The 18,189-nt window shown below is 36.1% G+C and overlaps 1 protein-coding gene across 2 annotated transcripts in view; it reads right to left on the bottom strand.

The window, feature by feature from the left end:
* Nucleotides 1-18,189, bottom strand: part of LOC134670786 (synaptotagmin-10-like) — a 192,334-nt gene that overhangs the window by 94,238 nt on the left and 79,907 nt on the right. Inside the window, exons 2-3 of one of the 2 annotated variants that reach the window (XM_063528603.1) lie at nucleotides 10,312-10,474; nucleotides 8,607-8,751 (exon numbers count right to left, since the gene is read on the bottom strand). In XM_063528603.1, coding sequence (XP_063384673.1) covers nucleotides 8,607-8,751; nucleotides 10,312-10,474 — 308 coding nt within the window. The remainder of the gene's footprint in view (nucleotides 1-8,606; nucleotides 8,752-10,311; nucleotides 10,475-18,189) is intronic. The other variant, XM_063528604.1, reaches the window with a different exon arrangement.

Genomic DNA, 18,189 nt, shown 5'->3' with positions numbered 1-18,189 from the left:
CATTTTTTTTACTCTATACTTACCTATAGGTATTGGACCCGGGTATGTCCTTAAACTACGTCCAAGACCACCGGTGGACGGGCAGCAGCGTCCCTCAAATTCGGTGTACTCGACTGCGATCGCCAACCCGCCTGCCAAGCGTGGCGATTATGGCATACACCCCCCAAAGGGGGAGGCCTATGTTCAGCAGTGGACGTCTTATGGCTGAGATGATGATGATGATTCTTGATAATTTTAACAAACGTTTGCTTTTGTCAACACTAAAGACAAACATATTGAAGACAAAGCGTTTTGTTTTAGTTATATTATTGTAGTTTGAATTTTTCATGACTTTAAAAAAAATTAAGACTTTTATGTATAATTCCTGGAAATTTTTGCTTATGTATATATTAGGGTGGTTCAAAAAACATTTTTTTTTATTTTCCGACGGGCCATCCCCTTATTTTGTTACACTTATTATGCTGATAAAATACACCAAGTTTCGTAATTTTATCTCAACTACAAGGGGGTGCTCAACCACTTTGAAAATTTTGTATGTTGTATGAAAACCAAAAAACAGAAGTATTTATTATTCAGATTTTTATTTAAGTATCTGTTTTCACATTATTTGCACATGTGATGTATAAGTTTTTAAGTAGAAAAACAGTTTTATTTCTATTTTTTATAATTTTTCGAAAAGTAAGATTTTTAGAATTTCACCTAAAAAATCATAAAAAATTGAAATAAAAATAGTTTTTCATCAAATAACTTTTAAATCACACTTTCAAATAATGTGAAAACTACTACTTACATAAAACTGAAAAAAATAATAACTTGTTTCTTTTGTATTTCATACAACTTTGAAAAATTTCAAAGTGTTTGAGCATCCCCTTGTAGTTGAGATAAGATTACAAAACTTGGCATATTTAGTCAACAGAACACGTGTAATAAAATGAGAGGGTGCCGCTTTTTCTAGCTGGAGTTTGAATTTTTCCCATACAAACGTGAACCACCCTAGTATATATAAGTAGTACGGTCCAATACGAAATAAAAAAAAATCCGATGCCATTTTCATTCTCAGGCCCAGCAGAGCTTATCTCGAGACTTTTTGTTCTTAAAAGCTTTGCGAAAACCAGTAATGGACTATGGACGTGAATGAGCTCCAGGCGTATTCAGATTAAAAAAGAAATATTATATTGATTTGATATGAATCTCAGTACACCTCGCTCGTATTTAATATATCTCTTTAACATAATGTCCTTTAGTGTGGTTCACAAGTTCAAAATAGTGAAAAAAAATAGTGATACTACTCCTAAAAATATATGTGATGCCTGATTGGATTCGGAAGGATGTTTATTCCCACATACATAAATCAAAAGTATTAACAAAATAAGGAGGAAAAAAGATATATTTCTTATCTCCTCAATATCTCAAAAAGTATTCATGTTTAAGAAACCGAAATTAATATTATAAAAGAGAAGCATATTTCCAATGAAAAAGTCCGTACTTGCAGAACTGTATCTGCATTATTTATACATTTTATCCACCGCTGAACACAGCGCTCCGCGCCTCATTTTCGGGAAACGCGCGCGGCGTGAAAAAGCGAGTACGTAACATTAAATATTATTTTAAGGTATTTTTTTAGGTAGGTAAGGTAGGTATTTATTATTCATTTGAAAATTTGAAAATAAAATGTATTACAACATGTCAGAAAATGTACTACTTGTAGAAATCTATCTTAAAGTAATGATATTGTTTATTAAAATATAGGTATAGTACAGTCAGCCAAGAAAGTGGTCTACCAATTTTCGACTCTATCATCTGATTGATAGAGTCGAAAAGTGATACACTTTCTTGGTTGACCGTACATGTAATATAAACAAAAATTAAAAACTACATAAAGTTATAACTACAACATAAACTAAAATTATAAATAAAAAACTAGTATTTACTTTAACAAGTTAGGAAATAGTTAATTATGTACACCCTGGCTGGGTGCTGCCTCTGCGTGCTTCTCATGACGGGCAAGGGCAGCATTTTTCCGTTAACGAGAAACAAGCAGCTAGTGCTACTGATATAATATGGACTTTTCTGAAATAAATGGTTGTTTAATTTAAGGCCCGATTCGGATTTTGAAATAGACATTAGACATCTTTTAGACATCACCAAGATACGATAACGATATGTTTAAGATCTAACCTCTCAAATTTGACATGTGCGCGATTCTGGAGATACTCTTGAACGATTTCCACAAGATATGACTTAGAGATCCAATTCACATCTAATAGATATCTTACTCTATCTAACGTAAAAGTGACATTGGTTGCCCGAATTGCGCTGCAAAAGAGAACTAGTTGATATCTAAACTATAACGTATCTAGAATGGATCTAGTACGTGTCGTCTCTTGTGAATATCTTGATGTTCGAATACGGCAGTTAATTTTTTGTGTCTCTGGCACCAACACTGGACGCAAGGAAATTAATCTCAAATTCACTGTTTTTAGGGTTCGGTACCCAAAGGGTCAAAACGGGATCCTAGACTCCATTGTTCGTCTGTCCGTGTCTATCACCAGGTGTCATCTCATGAACCGTGATATCTAAACAGTTGAAATTTTCACAGATGACGCATTTCTGTTGCCGCTATAACAACAAATACTAAAAAGTACGGAACCCTCGGTAGGCGAGTCCGACTCGCACTTGTTCCTGATTTTATTTTTTTAATCTGAATATGCCCCAGGCGTCAGGTCAGGCTTCACATAAGGGTGCTGATTAAAATCCAACGGGTTGAGGATTAAGGCTTTACGAAATCTAAATTTTAAAAGCATATTGTTTTTGCGGTATAATATCACGAGTTTATTATTTTGCGAGTGACGGAAAATACGTCAGAAGCTTAAAATTACCTAAGGCCCACTTGCACCATTCCGCTAACCCGGGATTAATCAGTTAAACCGTTAACCTAATGTCAAATTGTACTGGTAACCATGGTAACGCCAGGTTTAACCGGTTAACCCCGGATTAGTGGACTAGGCACGTCACTTGCACCAGTGAGCCTAAGTAATTAAAATTACTTAAGTTTAATATACTCGTGTAGTAGTAGAGTATTCTCCAGGCGAATGTTGTGAGAGGTAGTCAGAAGTATAATAGTGACATTTGAAACTCCATAAGCGCGATGTAGGCTTCTACCAAATTGCGTTCTAGCTCCCTAACGCCATCTGTTAGAATCTTGTGGCACGAGGTTGACAGTGGCAGCTAGAGGAGACGCCACAATGGCATGGGACCAACAGGGATTTTAATAGCATAATAGGTTAATAATGAATTAAGTATAATGTACGCTCTGTAAGGTGAATATTTAAAGGTGTTTAAATAAAGCGATTTCATAGTTTTTCATACAATATGTCTCTCTCATGTCTAGTTTCTGTTGCTAAACATTGTTGTACAAAGAAAATAGAACGTTCAGAACTTTTGTATGTAAGTTTTGCGCTTTTATCCAACGTATCACAATTTTGTAACGTCCGGAACGACAAGCAACATAACCTCGAGAGAGAGTCTCTCAAAGGCAGCGAAGAGGTTGTTATACATATTTTCTCAACTGCAACGAAGTCACTCATACCGGACAAAGAAAAGCGTGAATAAGATGCATGTAAACGATGTTAGAAACTATGTGCATATTGTGCATAGTGCACGAGTTCACCGTATTTGATAAAGTTAAGTAGTTTACCTTTTTACTTGCTTTTAAAGTAACTTAGATTGAGTTTCGCTGTGTGGAGAGCCATGGAGCGCACCATGTTCTGTATCGAGCTTCAAAATCGAGTAAGGAATATTAATGGCGTCATCCGTCGCCGCACCAAGGTGCATGACGTGGGTTGCTTTATTAAACCAACCAAGCCAAGCAAGCAAGGTGGGAGCCAAGTCCGGATTCATCCTGAGGGTCGTGAAGTTAGAACCTCGACAAAGTGTGAATTTTAATTCTTTTGCGCTGAGCGTTCCGACTGAACATCTAGCGATCTTCACCAAGGAGGAGTGCAAGGAGGAGGAGGCCGAAGGGTGTCAAGTTCCGGCGGTTCCGCGGCCGGCTCCCTGACACTGCGGGGTTGCGAACTGCATCGCAACCCCGCAAAATGTTAACAGAATAGTGGCCAGTTTCGGATGAAAGAAGCGCCTGGCATCCGTTGGCTCTTTGGGTGGACGACATCCGGAAACTTGCAGGTCTTATTCTAGATGAAATTAGCTCAGGACCGGGATAAGTGGCGTACTAGAAGAGAGGCCTATGCGCAGCAGTTAGGCGATAAATGGCTGATATGATTATGTTATGTATGATGATGTGTAGAGCGCGTTGGTATTAGCCTAGCGGTTGAGATAGATTGCTTTCATCTTAACTATGTATCAGATTTATATCTTTGAAAAACTACCTTAAATTACGCATGCACTAGGGTAATTCGCCAGTAACTGGCCACTTTTAGTAACTGGCCGCTATAAACTAAAAATGAATCTTATTCACCTATAAACAGAATTCATTTTAGCATATATCTTTACCGGCGAATATATTTTTACCAACAGCAATAATAGCTGGTGCACAAAACAAAGAAATATCTTCACAAAAGTGCGAGCCTTGCGGGACACGCTCAAAGGCGAGAGACGTCGCTATCTCAGGTGCACCGCTGTCAAAACCAATCGAGTCACTTTGACTCGAGCGAAGCGAAGCGAAAACAAATGCTGCTATAATACTTGATTCTGATTCTGATTCTATAATATAACCAGGCGTGGGTCACTCCGCCATTTCGTCGCTTTGCTACAGGTAGCTAAAAGTACATCCGTTCCACCCCAATTTTGGGGAAAGCCATAAGCCGCGCGTGGCGCTGTCGCCACCTAGCGGCCATATCTGTGCTGATCGTAACAGGCGCGTTTTGTTAGAGAGTGAGTCTTCTGTACCTAGTACTATTATTTATTCTGTGATGTAACATAGAAATCAAATCACTTAACAAACTTAGAAATCATGTACCTATGTAATTGCGTACCAGCATCAGCTGCCTGTCTAAAAAGAAATAATAATAATAATAGTCCGGTAGCTTGGGCCTTGCCCCGCTGCTGGCGGCACCCTAGGTTAGGTTTTTTTATAATGTGTTTATATGTATTTTTTATTGTTTTGTAAGTGTTTTTATATTTTACTTTAAATTATAATCATATTATAAAAACCCTAGCCTAAGAAGGATGATGAATAAAGAGAATAATAGTCCCAATGCCTGGTGCGACCGGTTCATGGGCGTCTATTGTTGCGCCTGTGAACGGGTTCCAGCAGGCGTTCTACATGACATTAAAGCTCTCCAAGGGGCCTCTACGTGTTGGATCTATATCCCCACGCAAGCCTATCAAAAGACCGGGATTTATAGGTCCGTGAATTCCAAAAAAGGAGAAACAAATAATAATAATAATTGGTGATTCTTATCGTCCTCACGCAGCCAATAGTAATAGTAGTAATAAAATATTTTATCTGAAAATCTTAAACTTTTCTCCGATAAGAGGTAAACACGTCTCCGTTTCTCATCCACCACATTGTGTTAGAAAAACTCACCCAAGATGCATTAGTCCACAACAAATAAACTTACGTCCTTGGAAGAAGCTCTCAATGTAATAAAAGTTTTTGCGAGATACTTTCAGATCACAGACTACCTTCTAGAGTCTTCGCATAACGGGCTTACGAACTTTGACGGACACCACAAGTGCCGCTCTTAAACTTATACTTAGATATTGTTATACCAAGAAAGTCTGCAGAGATTTTGACGGCACACGCAGTACAGGTGTTATTTTAAATGTCAAACCTCTATGAATGATTATGACGTATAAATAACACTGGCACTTCGAGTGACAGAGACGCAGATTGACAGTTTTGTAACTAAGATTTTCGCGGCAGCCCTCCGCCTCAGGGAGGCGATTTTTGAATTTCGAGCGCTCGATGTCGTGTGACTTTTTTCAATATATCTTCACTAGCATTTAAATTCTACTAATAGAATGGAAAACGAGTGATCAATACCATTTCGTTTTCTACAGATTTTCGCGTGACGAGTCGAGCGCCCGAAATTCAATAATCGGCCCACACGGTCAAGCTTAAAATATGCTGCGTCTTTTGGGCAAATGATCTGTAATTGACGTGCTTCACTTACTGCCGTATTCGAACTTCAAGATATTCACAAGAGACGACACGTACTAGATCCATTCTAGATACGTTATAGTTTAGATATCAACTAGTTCTCTTTTGCAGCGCAATTCGGGCAACCAATGTCACTTTTACGTTAGATAGAGTAAGATATCTATTAGATGTGAATTGGATCTCTAAGTCATATCCTATGTAAATCGTTCAAGAGTATCTCCAGAATCGCGCAAATGTCAAATTTGACAGGTCAGATGTTAAACATATCGTTATCGTATCTCGGTGATGTCTAAAAGATATCTAATAGATGTCTATCTTAATATCCGAATCGGGCCCTTAGCCTCTGGTTAGGTATAACAAGGGTTGTTTTCAGCCCCAAGCGCTTGTAAAAGTAATGAAGTTGTTCATAAGAGAGATTAATTATTTCAATGCAAAAGGAAAGGTATTTGTAATATGGGCCTTGTTGCCTGAATTAAATTACAAAAAAAAAAAAAAAAAATGCAACCTATTGAAATAAATAAATTAATGATTTTTTTATATAGGAAGCAAAAAGGACCAGACGTGGTAAGCAAATATCGTCCATGGATACCTGCAAAACTACAGGGGTTTCAAGTTTAAGGTTATAAATAAAGGTACCTTATGATGGTTGGCGCTTACAGTATTTTTGACGCCGCTCCAATACTATTGCGGTGCTAAACTTTAATAAGCGCCAGCCGCCATAAGGTACCTTTTCCCGTGGAACGTCACATTTTAACTCGATGTAATGAAATGTCCAAACCAGGCGGCAACCGCAGTGCAGTGACTTTGTTGTAGAAACTCCCTCAAACCAACCCAATGAGTCTGGTATTGGCACCCTTGTAAATAGAGTAGGTATAATTTCAAAATAATAGCCTAGTTAGTAATACCTGCTTGAATATAAATATTATTAAAAATAATATTTTGATTAGATTTGCTTAAATCGACCTAGTCCCATAGGAAGCTCAAAAAGGATTGTGTTGTGGTATGGGTGTCGGCCTGTCGGCGGCCGATCGTAAGATCAGGCAGATCGTAATGTTCCTGTGTATTGTTTTGAGGATAGTCACATTAAACCAATATATAGGTAAAATGGGTTCGTTAGGTTGCTTCAGATGCCCGAAGGGCACACTGCCCAGAAATAGGAGCCCCGCGTGGCGGGGCTCCGTCGACTCAGGGAACGAGTCAAAGAGTTTCACGTTTCACGATATGCCATCGGCCGCGGCCGCCGACATGGGTACTACAATAGATATACAAAGACGTTATACAATAGATATACATAATATATTTAAATACTTAAAAAACTTAGACTATGGTGTTTTCCTTTTTTGGTGTACTCCATCCTTTACTTATCTACCCTCTTAATTTACCTATCTGTTTGTTGACATCAATTGACAGCCAGATTTCCTCACGTAATTGTAATTTCTTGCAGGTTTAACATAACAACCGGCACATTCTGATGTCAAGAAATTTGTGATACTGATAAGCTTATACATAATTTGTGGCGCGCCAGCTGGTTTTTAGGGTTCCATACCCAAAGGGTAAAAACGGGACCCGATTACTAAAGACTCCATGTCCAGTTGTCTGTCACCAGGCTGTATCTTATGAACCATGATAGATGGTGATCTAGCTAACCAATATCTATCACGGTGTCATATCAGTGGAAATTTTTACAGATTATGTATGTATGATTTGTATGTAAAAAGTACGGAACCCTCGGTGCGCGACCCCGACTCGCACTTGTCCGGTTTTTATTAAATAAATTCAACAAACCACTCCCAACAAACTTTTTCACCGCAACGCTCGTTCATATCATTGCTCATACCACATTTACCTCAGCGTGGTTTTAACTTGGAATGAATTTAGTTTCGGCTCGTCAGCCCATTCCATTCCTTTAATCAAAGTCATAGCCTGGTCTGACGCTAACAAATGGTTTGTCATTTCAATAGTACCAGCAAATAAAACTTGCGAGTGCGATTAAATTATGACGTTATGTAATTCTAAAACATTATATAGGACCTACCTGATCATGTTTACATTAATATAAGTCGAATATTTATACAAAGGTTTCAAAGTTTGTTAGACTGATGATAAGAATAAATGAAAAAGATTTGAAAGTAGGTAGGTTGTTTGTTGTTTGTAAATGTTTACTTAAAGGAAGAGTTACATTTGTTATTATAGTTTAATTTTTGAAGTCGCTTCATATCGCTATCAATAACACTTGACTGGATGTTTCATTACCTAATCACTCACTATAAGTGCCCATTTTTGCCTCCGTTAAATCGAGGTATGAATTCAGAATGCGAGTTCCTGATTCGCCGGATTCTTGTTTCGCCGAATTTTCTTTAGGGCGTCACAGTTCACATTCCGAATAATACTTATAAGAGAATCCGACGAAACAAGAATCCGGTAAAACAAGAATCCGGCGAAACAAGAATCCGGCCGGGAACTAACTAGTCGTGCTTCTTACCTTCTTGTTAGCCGGATCCTTATGCTCCTGCACATACTCCTGCTTGAGGGGCTCGGTCTGTAGATCTGGTAGCGAGTGGCTGATGCGTATAGCGGCTTGGCGAGATAGGGAGTCGCAGTTGCTCTCTTCGGACGCGCGACGGCTCCTGCCAAACAATTTATTTTTAATTTGGTTTTTACTTAATATGTATATACGTGAATATACGGACAAAAATAGGTGGTAGGTAGGTATAGCGCCGCGATTCGGGAAATTAATTAGAGATTAACTAGATATGAAATAGTAACGTTCCACGGTAAAAGGTACTTTATGGCGACTGGTGCTTACGGCGCCATAAGGTAGGTATTTCCTCCTGCTTTTTTTCTAGTTCTCAGTAAGTAAGTATATAATCAAGTTAAACAATTTTCTAGTTCACCAGTTGTATCCGTAATTTCATTCATTCGAACATTCATTCGAAACATCTACGAGAAAATGACATATTTCTGCATATTGCTTAAAGCTAAGTAGCTTTATTTTTCTTTAGAATTACGTGTTATGATTACAATAGTAACGTTTTAGGTTAATAAATTGATGAAATAAACATATATCGAATGTGAAGCGACATAATAAGCGTACCGTAGCTATCGCCAACACTCCAACGCTTAACTATTGTACATTCACCCACCCTATTTGACATGGTCTTTGCCACCTTGCGACATAAAGTTATAGATAGTATTTCTGCAATTTCTGCATGAAGCCAGATAATATGTCCAGATGCAGCTAGATGATATAATTGTATCCTCAAAACTCCGAACGAATCACTGCCATACAATTGTAAAAAAAAATTAATGATGACCCTTTCGGAGTCAAGTGAATTCGCTCCGAGGCCATTATAAAGCGAGAAGCGCCAGCTTGACACGAACAGCAAAAAGGAAAGGAAAATTCAATACCCGCGGTCCATGGCAAACCGCAGCAGCAAGCAACACAGCAAGAAACGAAAGCTTCACAAGAACAACAAGAAACTAAAGCTTCACAAGACAGCAAGAAACGATAACTTCACAAGGACAGCAAGAAACGAAAGCTTCACAAGGACAACAAGAAACGAAAGCTTCACAAAGACACCAAGAAACGATAACTTCACAAAAACAACAAGAAACGAAAGCTTCACAAAGATAGCAAGAAACGATAACTTCACAAGGACAGCAAGAAATGAAAGCTTCACAAGAACAACAAGAAACGAAAGCTTCACAAAGACAACAAGAAACGAAAGCTTCACAAGGACAGCAAGAAACGATAACTTCACAAGGACAGCAAGAAATGAAAGCTTCACAAGGACAGCAAGAAAGGGAAGGGGCTATTACCGTACACATCTCCCGACGATCCATCGCCAGGTGGCGGCGCAGTGGTAGCAACACAACAAGAAACGATAACTTCACAAGGACAGCAAGAAACGAAAGCTTCACAAAAACAGCAAGAAACGATAACTTCACAAGGACAGCAAGAAACGAAAGCTTCACAAGGACGGCAAGAAAGGGAAGGGGCTATTACCGTACACACCTCCCCACGATCCATCGCCAGGTGGCGGCGCACGCTCCCAGGCCGCAAGCTTGACATGGACAACAAAAATTCAACACACACCCGTGGTCCAAGCTGGCAAACCACAGCAGCAAGCAACACAACAAGAAACATAAGCTTCACAAGGACGGCAAGAAAGGGAAGGGGCTATTACCGTACACACCTCCCCACGATCCATCGCCAGGTGGCGGCGCAGTGGTAGCCGACAGCTGCCAGTAACACGGCTGCCATGACAGCCAGGAGGAGCGCGGCGGCGTAGTCCACCGAGCTGCTGCGGAGCCCTGACAGGTCCTCGAGGCTCTCGGGTTGCCACGCAACTGCGGGCAAAGGAAAGGATTTTAATATTACATTGTGCAAATTGGTTTTTAAACCCTCCTTAGTTTATGACTATGTGTCATATAAAATCATGGTTGTCGAAAAACACTAACCATTTATTTATTGAACGGTATCGAAAACGTATCTTTAAACCACTTAGGTACTAACTAAGTGGCACTCCAAACATACCTACCTACTCAACCTCCGGGCATTCCTCCTCATTTGGTAAAAAAAAAAAAAAACTTTTAAACAGGTATAAAATAAGTTTATTTAGAACTATCCCATCTACTTTTCAACCATTAGTATCCACTTGTTAATAATCTAATGAGTAATTTACTTGATATATTACTGAATAAACGAAAATAGATGACATGTACGAACGAAAAAGAGACCAAAGCTTCCAGTGCCCGGGGCTGATTCATTTCATTTTACAATTGGTGTAATAATTATTATGTAGGTATTTGAAACACAAATCAAAATTGATCAAGACCCAATTATTTTTTTCCATACTTAGCTCAAATAATGATTGACTTATGGCATATATGCAATAAAAATGAAATACATATTAACTCACATTATAGACGGGTCTAACGCGAATTAGCCCCGTCCGCGCCGCGCGTCGCGCGTACGACCCGTCTATAATGTGAGTTAATATGTATTCAAAACGCGAAAGTTTAAAAATGAAATAGGTCGGAAAATCTTGTTCAGATTAAATTAAAGCCATAAATTTAACGTTTCAAGATAGCATTTCGTGAAACGATCGAAATGTCAAAGTTAACCAAAAAAATCATAGGTACCTTATGTTTTCTACATAGTAAACAGCTGTCAAAGTAACTGCCTATTTAAAATTAATGAATCCCTTTGTAACTCGAAACATTATTGTGAGCGCCCGCGAAATCTAAGACAATACCCGTCACCGTGCAAACTGATACATCTACACAAAGCGCTTCCTGGCGATGTTAGGTTTCCTTGACTTAAAAGCACCTATTGTAGATTCATCATAAATAATTTGGGCTAAGCAGAGCTGCTGTCTGCAAATTAATTAACAACTTTTATCCAATAATTCATATCGTAAAAAGAAGGCAGCTTCGGCAGTCTATGATGATCTTGATCATACACACCCATACACTATAGGCCTTAATATTCATGTCAGATCCACCATCGTTTGCTTGCGTTATCGTGCGTTAAAAACCTACCCACATTGGTAACTGACTCTCAACAAGTAAGAAACTCTAATACGAAAATTCCGTAGATTAATCCAAATACGTGTCAATTAAAAAAAAATGCACATGGTTTCGAGTTTGTGACCTTGTGTGTTTGTGACCCTATCGTTAAGCTACTACTAGGCTATTGAGCCTTCCTTTCGAAGCAAATATTTTTCCTTTAATATTATTTGAATGTAAATTAAATTTTGCTATTTAATTGGCCTGCTAAACACGTAAGGCACAATTTATTCAAACTCGAATTCAAATAAATAATTCGATTGTAATTAAATTAAATCCATCTGATTATCACGCGCGCATATATATTTGTTGAAACGAGATTAGATTGGAACGACGTTTTTTGAAACGTTTGTTTTAGTTTGTATTTAGTTTCAATTAAATATGAATCGATTGTCGAAGAGTTCATGCAAACTTAAAAGTTAGGGATGCGCTATTACCATTTTTTATGAAGAAATATTTCGTATTTGACTTGAACATTTATTTCAGAAAATTTCTTTTTCTTTCTTTCATTTATTTATTTAATTATTTCAATAATCACACACTTAGATTAAGAGAGGTTTAGTTTTGTTTTAATTTGACTTTCATGTTTTTTTTTTTAATATCTGTTGCTCTGAAATTCGTGCAAAACAACTCATGATAGTCATTGAAATCGAAGAGACGGAAGAAATAAAGTGAAACGTATGAATTGGCGACCTCTGTCCTATGAACACAGCCTCACAATATCAATATCCAAACTGAACACGTGTATTGAATACTCGTATGACTTCAAGAAAGCAATTGTACTTACCACGACGGTGGAAATTCAAGCGTAGAGTCTACGACAAAGATGTTTACACTTTTTGTAAAAAAGAGAAAAATGTAAACCATTATGGTTTGTATATTTACATATGCATATTATAAACACAAATATACATATATTATACATATGATATGTATATTTGAAGTCGACTTTAACAACCTATGATTAACCGGACACCACCTAACCACCTTATTGACGCTTGCGAGTCCCGAAGTGGCATACCTATGTGCGTAGAGTCGTAGACGCACGAACGGTAGTCTATGCGGAAAGAGGGAGTCGTGGAATGTATGTGAACCAATACATTCCAAACTCTTATCACTCCTCAAAGACTCTAGATATCGTTAGTTTGTCATTTGAGTCTCAAAAATTTTCATAAATTCATTTGTTGGTAGGTATGTATGTATAATGTATTAATTTATATAAAAATAACAACATGTCGAGCGTTTTTCGACTTAAAATACGTGAGTGACCAGGTCTTAATGGGCGTTTTTAGAATTAGAGTCCGTCACGTAATGGAATTCCACACACCAAAAAAATTTTTTTTTTACTAAATATGGGTTCAATTAAATCTACTATTTATATATTTTATGAAAATGTTACTTTCTTTCTATATACATTATTTATATTCTTAATAAATCACTTTAAACTGAATGACAGCCAATGTGACGATCCATTACGTTACAAGTTTTAGGCAGGTTTAAAGTGAAGATCGGTGTGTTTTAAGTGAACCAGTTTTTATTTATTGAAATACAAAACAATATTAATTTTCTAAAAACGAATAACAACTGCAATACTAAGTATTACAATAAAGTTATTTAAAGAAGTATTTCCAATACGTCACATTTTTCGTTTTAATTGTTGCTTTGCAATCATTTTGTTATAAAAAACGTAAGGTAAAGGTATTATAAAAAGTTGTTTTTAATAATTATCATATATTATTCTTGCAAATGAGATCGAAATCAGTATCAATTATCCTAATAATTAATATAAATTCTAATAAAATCAATCACAGCCACAGTAGGACAAAGTGACGTTATGGACCATAATATCGCGTTTAGGAACTACATGAAGGGTTTACATGTGCGGAAAATAGCTACTTAATTTAATACCTACTTAATGTTGTACTAAATTAAATAATTTAGTAATTAATACCTATTATTATAGTTTAACTTAACAGATTTTGAAATTTCCTGCAGTAATTATGCTTTCGACTGCAGCAGTATTGCAGCACGACAATACTGCCGACTGCATTACTGCTGCAAAATCAAAATAGATGTTGCTCCCCAGTTTTTTGACATTTGCAGTCAGCAGTATTGTCGTACTGCAATACTGCTGCAGTCGAAAGCATAACCTGCGCCTGCCAGCGTTTCTTAGGTCGAGCCGCCACTGGTGCTAAGTAATTACTAGTAGGTCGAGTAGTTAGAAGAATATAGCTAGAATAAAATTATTTGTGTTTTTTAATATCACTCTACCTACTATATTTTGGCAACTTAAAATGACGGCATGTAAACCGTGCATTTTCATTCCATACGTCACGTTTTTTTGTTCCACTAATACATCACGTAACGTTTTGGATGTGACGTAGGCATGCCGGTTGGTTAATAAAGCGAAATAGCGGTCTGATCGTTTGAATTTTCTTAATTATAATTATTTGATATCATACAACACATAATAATCTAACGTAATTCATAAATATTTAGTCAATAATTGGCTCCTTATCTTCAGTTTAATTCAGTTCGTTGTGGAAAACAAATTTCTGCACATCGTGACGCACAACCTACACTAGCTTTTTTCGAGCCCAATTGCCTTGTAAAACCTAAACACCGGGTAATTATAGGAACATAATGTTACGATCATGTAAAAATCCGTATGATATTAGTAGATTTTTGCTACTAAGTTGGTAAAAACTCCGTGACGTTGGTGGAAATTTCCACTACGTCGATATTGAAGGACAACAATAAATTAAACTTTAATGCATATTTTTACTTTAGGTGCTTAAAAAATAAGGTTTTTAATAGATTTTGGCTGGTACGATCTTATCACGCAACAACCAGGTTCGGGCCTAGAAGGAGGCAGATATATAATATTTGGATCCAAAGTATGCAAAGTGTGCATGGGACACTCAAAAATCATCTCCCTTTCTTCAGTTTTTGTACATTTTCTTTACTATAAAGTACCATTTAATCAGTTTTTTTACCATAAATACTCAGATAATAAATCACTTTACAATTTTTGTATCCATGTAGTACACTTTAAAACAATATTTGACGGTAAAAAAGTATACCAAATTCGTGGGACAGTGATATTTTACCCAAATATTTTTTTCCGAAAACGCCCTAATATATATAACATAAATATATAGGTTTAAATAAAGTAAGTACCTATAACAACGACATAAAATAACTTGAAAGTTTCCTCATAAAAAGCAGTTGTCTCAAATAAAATAAAATAAAGGCCACTCAGTGCGAATTACGGCAAAACTTATGTAACTGTGGACAAATGTAGAAAAAACATTTAGTAAGTCTGACGAAAACCCGCGAGCCACTAATGGCCAAGACGAGAAAAGCTTGTTGTATTTTTAGGTGACGTCTTCGGTATTTTCTAAAAATAACAACTGATAAAGTCCAAGTTAGGTACCTAACTGATGTGACAACGGAAAGATAAAAAAATTTCAAAATTACGAAATTCGAATAAATGTATATTTGCAAAAAATACTCTTATTTTAGTATGGAGATAGAAGCTTTCCATTTCCAAAATAAAATTATCATAAAAAAATGAAAAAATTCAGATAGCATTTCCATTTTTTGGATTTTTTCCAAAATTTGCACATCAGTAGGTAGTAGTAGTAAGATGATAATACGAACATTGCCACACTCATCTTTGGACACCCTGGTAAACGTAAACATAAAAAAAACTATTAGATCTTATTTTATTTTGATTATATTAGGTGACATTAGTTATAGTGCGTCAAGCAAATCTTGTCAGTAGCAATGTAAAGCAAACTAAAGTAGGGCAACACTCAAAGAGTAGTATTGCGCTAAGAAAAGCAGCAATGTACAATGTACATCGAACCAAAACTTTTTTTTCGCCGAACGCGCCCTATTACGTACGTCAATTCAAATTGTCAGTTGCGGATTCTCTATTGAAAATGTTTGAAATTGTTATTAATAGGTATGGACGGACAATTTAAAAGCGGTGTGTGTTGTTGATAAAAATGATTAACTAATTTAAAGATCTCAAAATAAAATTAGAAGTGGACTATGCCGTTAAACAAGAATGTATGATTAAAATCATTGCTTCAGCAGGTAGATGTCCTACTGGATTTTAATATTTTATTAGATTCCTCAGTTGGCGCTGTAGACATTGTAGGCACCTTAGCTTTGATTAAGCACAATCTTATTTAATATATTGGTATTTAATGGTAACTCAGCAGAAATATCTCTTGAATTAGAATCGATTCCGAACGTAAACAATGATGATGGCTGTCATTCGCGATCCACATTCCACAGATAAAACACAGATGACACGCAATTTTCGAATTATTCGAACACAGTGTTGCTAACCCACGATTTTTCAAATTTGCCGCCGTTTGCTACTGACAAGATTTGCTTGACCCAGTATATAACAAAAACAATAGATATAGTATAGAGGGGTCCTGTCATTGTAAATTTTGTAGTCATAGTAAATTTACTGCCATCTATCGACACACGACTATAACTCAAAATTAAAACATAAAATTATCAAAAAAATTTATAATATTATATATGGATAAATGATTTTATTATTTTTATATCATTTTGATCCATGTTCATTCACTGATATCTATGTGTTAAAATTGTTATATATGAAACGGTGTCGTCATGGGGTGTGCGATCTATCCGAGAATTACTTTTTCTTGATTTCCGAGGCACGTTTTTTCCTTAGACTTTATTCATCTTATACGAAGTTACATATATCTTTGATAACGATAAACAATTTAACAACATTTTACCTAATTGCTAACATACTTACTAACAAGGCAAATTAAATAAAAGCTTTTAATAAAAATACATAAGTGAAAAGATACTTTTCTAAGTCGAAATAAAATAATGATTACGACTCTTTTAATTAAAGGAACCCCTTTCAACATAAGTTGTCTCGTTCAATAATTGATGAGAAATATTTAAGTATCTTTTTATTACGTTGTTTTTGTTGTCTGGCTTCACTCTCAAGATCGGTATCTATTTCACAGACAGCTACTTAAGTCATGACTTTAGCGTGATTTGGTAAAACGAAATTCATATATTTGTGAATCTTTGTTATAAGACACTCGTTTTTCATTATTTTACTAAATTAGAAATATATTGAAAAATAATATTTTTAGAATGCTACCAAATTATATATTCAACTTTTTGTTACTCTGGCTTGAATGATGTGACAGCCATGAACAAAGATTTCGCCGAATTGAATACCTCCCCCTCCTTTTTGAAGTCGGTTTCAGATAAGATTGATTTTTTTTATAATAGATAGACGTTTCTGATTGATAAAAAATTGGTAAAGATAAAGTTTAACTAAGCCGGTTGATAAGAAGTTATTATTGTCACCACACGGACGGATGGAAGCCTTTTATTATTACTATTAGGGCCTTTGAGTGCCATACGTCGACCAAGCAGTGATCGACCAAATGGTGACGGCCATTTAAAGTTCATTACTAATGCCCGTTAAATCCAGTAAATTCCTGATTCTTTGGACCATAATGAAAGTCTTGCTGCATGAAGTCGATTTGTATCATGTTTAAGTGAGTAAAAATGTAATATATAAGGTGTTACTATATTAGTTGCAGATATTTTAACAGATGATAGTACTCGGTTCCTGGAGTATATTTAAGTATGAAACATTATAGCTGTTACTACTATCTGGCTGCTTCACGTTAGGTGTTAGGTAAAAGAGGTACTAGAATCTATACTATGAGTTCACATTTAATAATCACATTAACACGGTGTTTTTACATAGTAAATTTGTGTTTTAGTTTTTTCCAAAAAAATATCGTTAAAGCTATAATGTTTCATACTTAAATATACTTCACGAACCGGGTACTCGGTCTGTTAAAATATCAGCAACTAATAAAGTAATACCTTATATAAACTAGTTGTAGACCTATAGTTTCCCTTTTGCTTTTTATATCGTCCGCAGATTAATCTACCATTTGTATCTCCTACATTCGTACGAGTCATGTTTTTATTCGTGTCTCGTTTGTTATCTACTAGTTAGAACAATAGATTACACAAAAGTTCGGCTGCCCTAAGCAGAAAACAAGTAACTCAGTTTTGACAAATTATTGAGGAGAGCAAAAAAACATAATTTGTCCGTTTTGTTAGGTATTTGGTCTAAAATATAACATCTTTTTATACCATTATGTTAAGGGCGATAAAATTAAGCTTATACAGACTTTATTTTTTTATATTCTTGTATATAAAACTTTGTACAGGCATAAAATGTTTTCTGTGTAGTTTACTGCCCGAAAATCTCAGAACCATTCTACACAAATTCAAGTATCTCGTGTTTAGCTTTGAAATAGCAAGCACTTTAGCTACTTAAATACTAAACATATTTGGCTCTCCGCTCAATAACTTTTCAAATTTTCATTTAATTCTAAAGGAAATGGTATCAAATGAAAGCTAATGACATAAGCTATCGATAACTCATTTTTGTTTCT

Source organism: Cydia fagiglandana, chromosome 14 (genome assembly GCF_963556715.1).
Source record: "Cydia fagiglandana chromosome 14, ilCydFagi1.1, whole genome shotgun sequence".
NCBI classification, from domain to species: domain Eukaryota; kingdom Metazoa; phylum Arthropoda; class Insecta; order Lepidoptera; family Tortricidae; genus Cydia; species Cydia fagiglandana.
The sequence above is the reverse complement of the archived record's forward strand: the minus strand, read 5'-3'. Positions and strand labels throughout refer to the sequence as shown.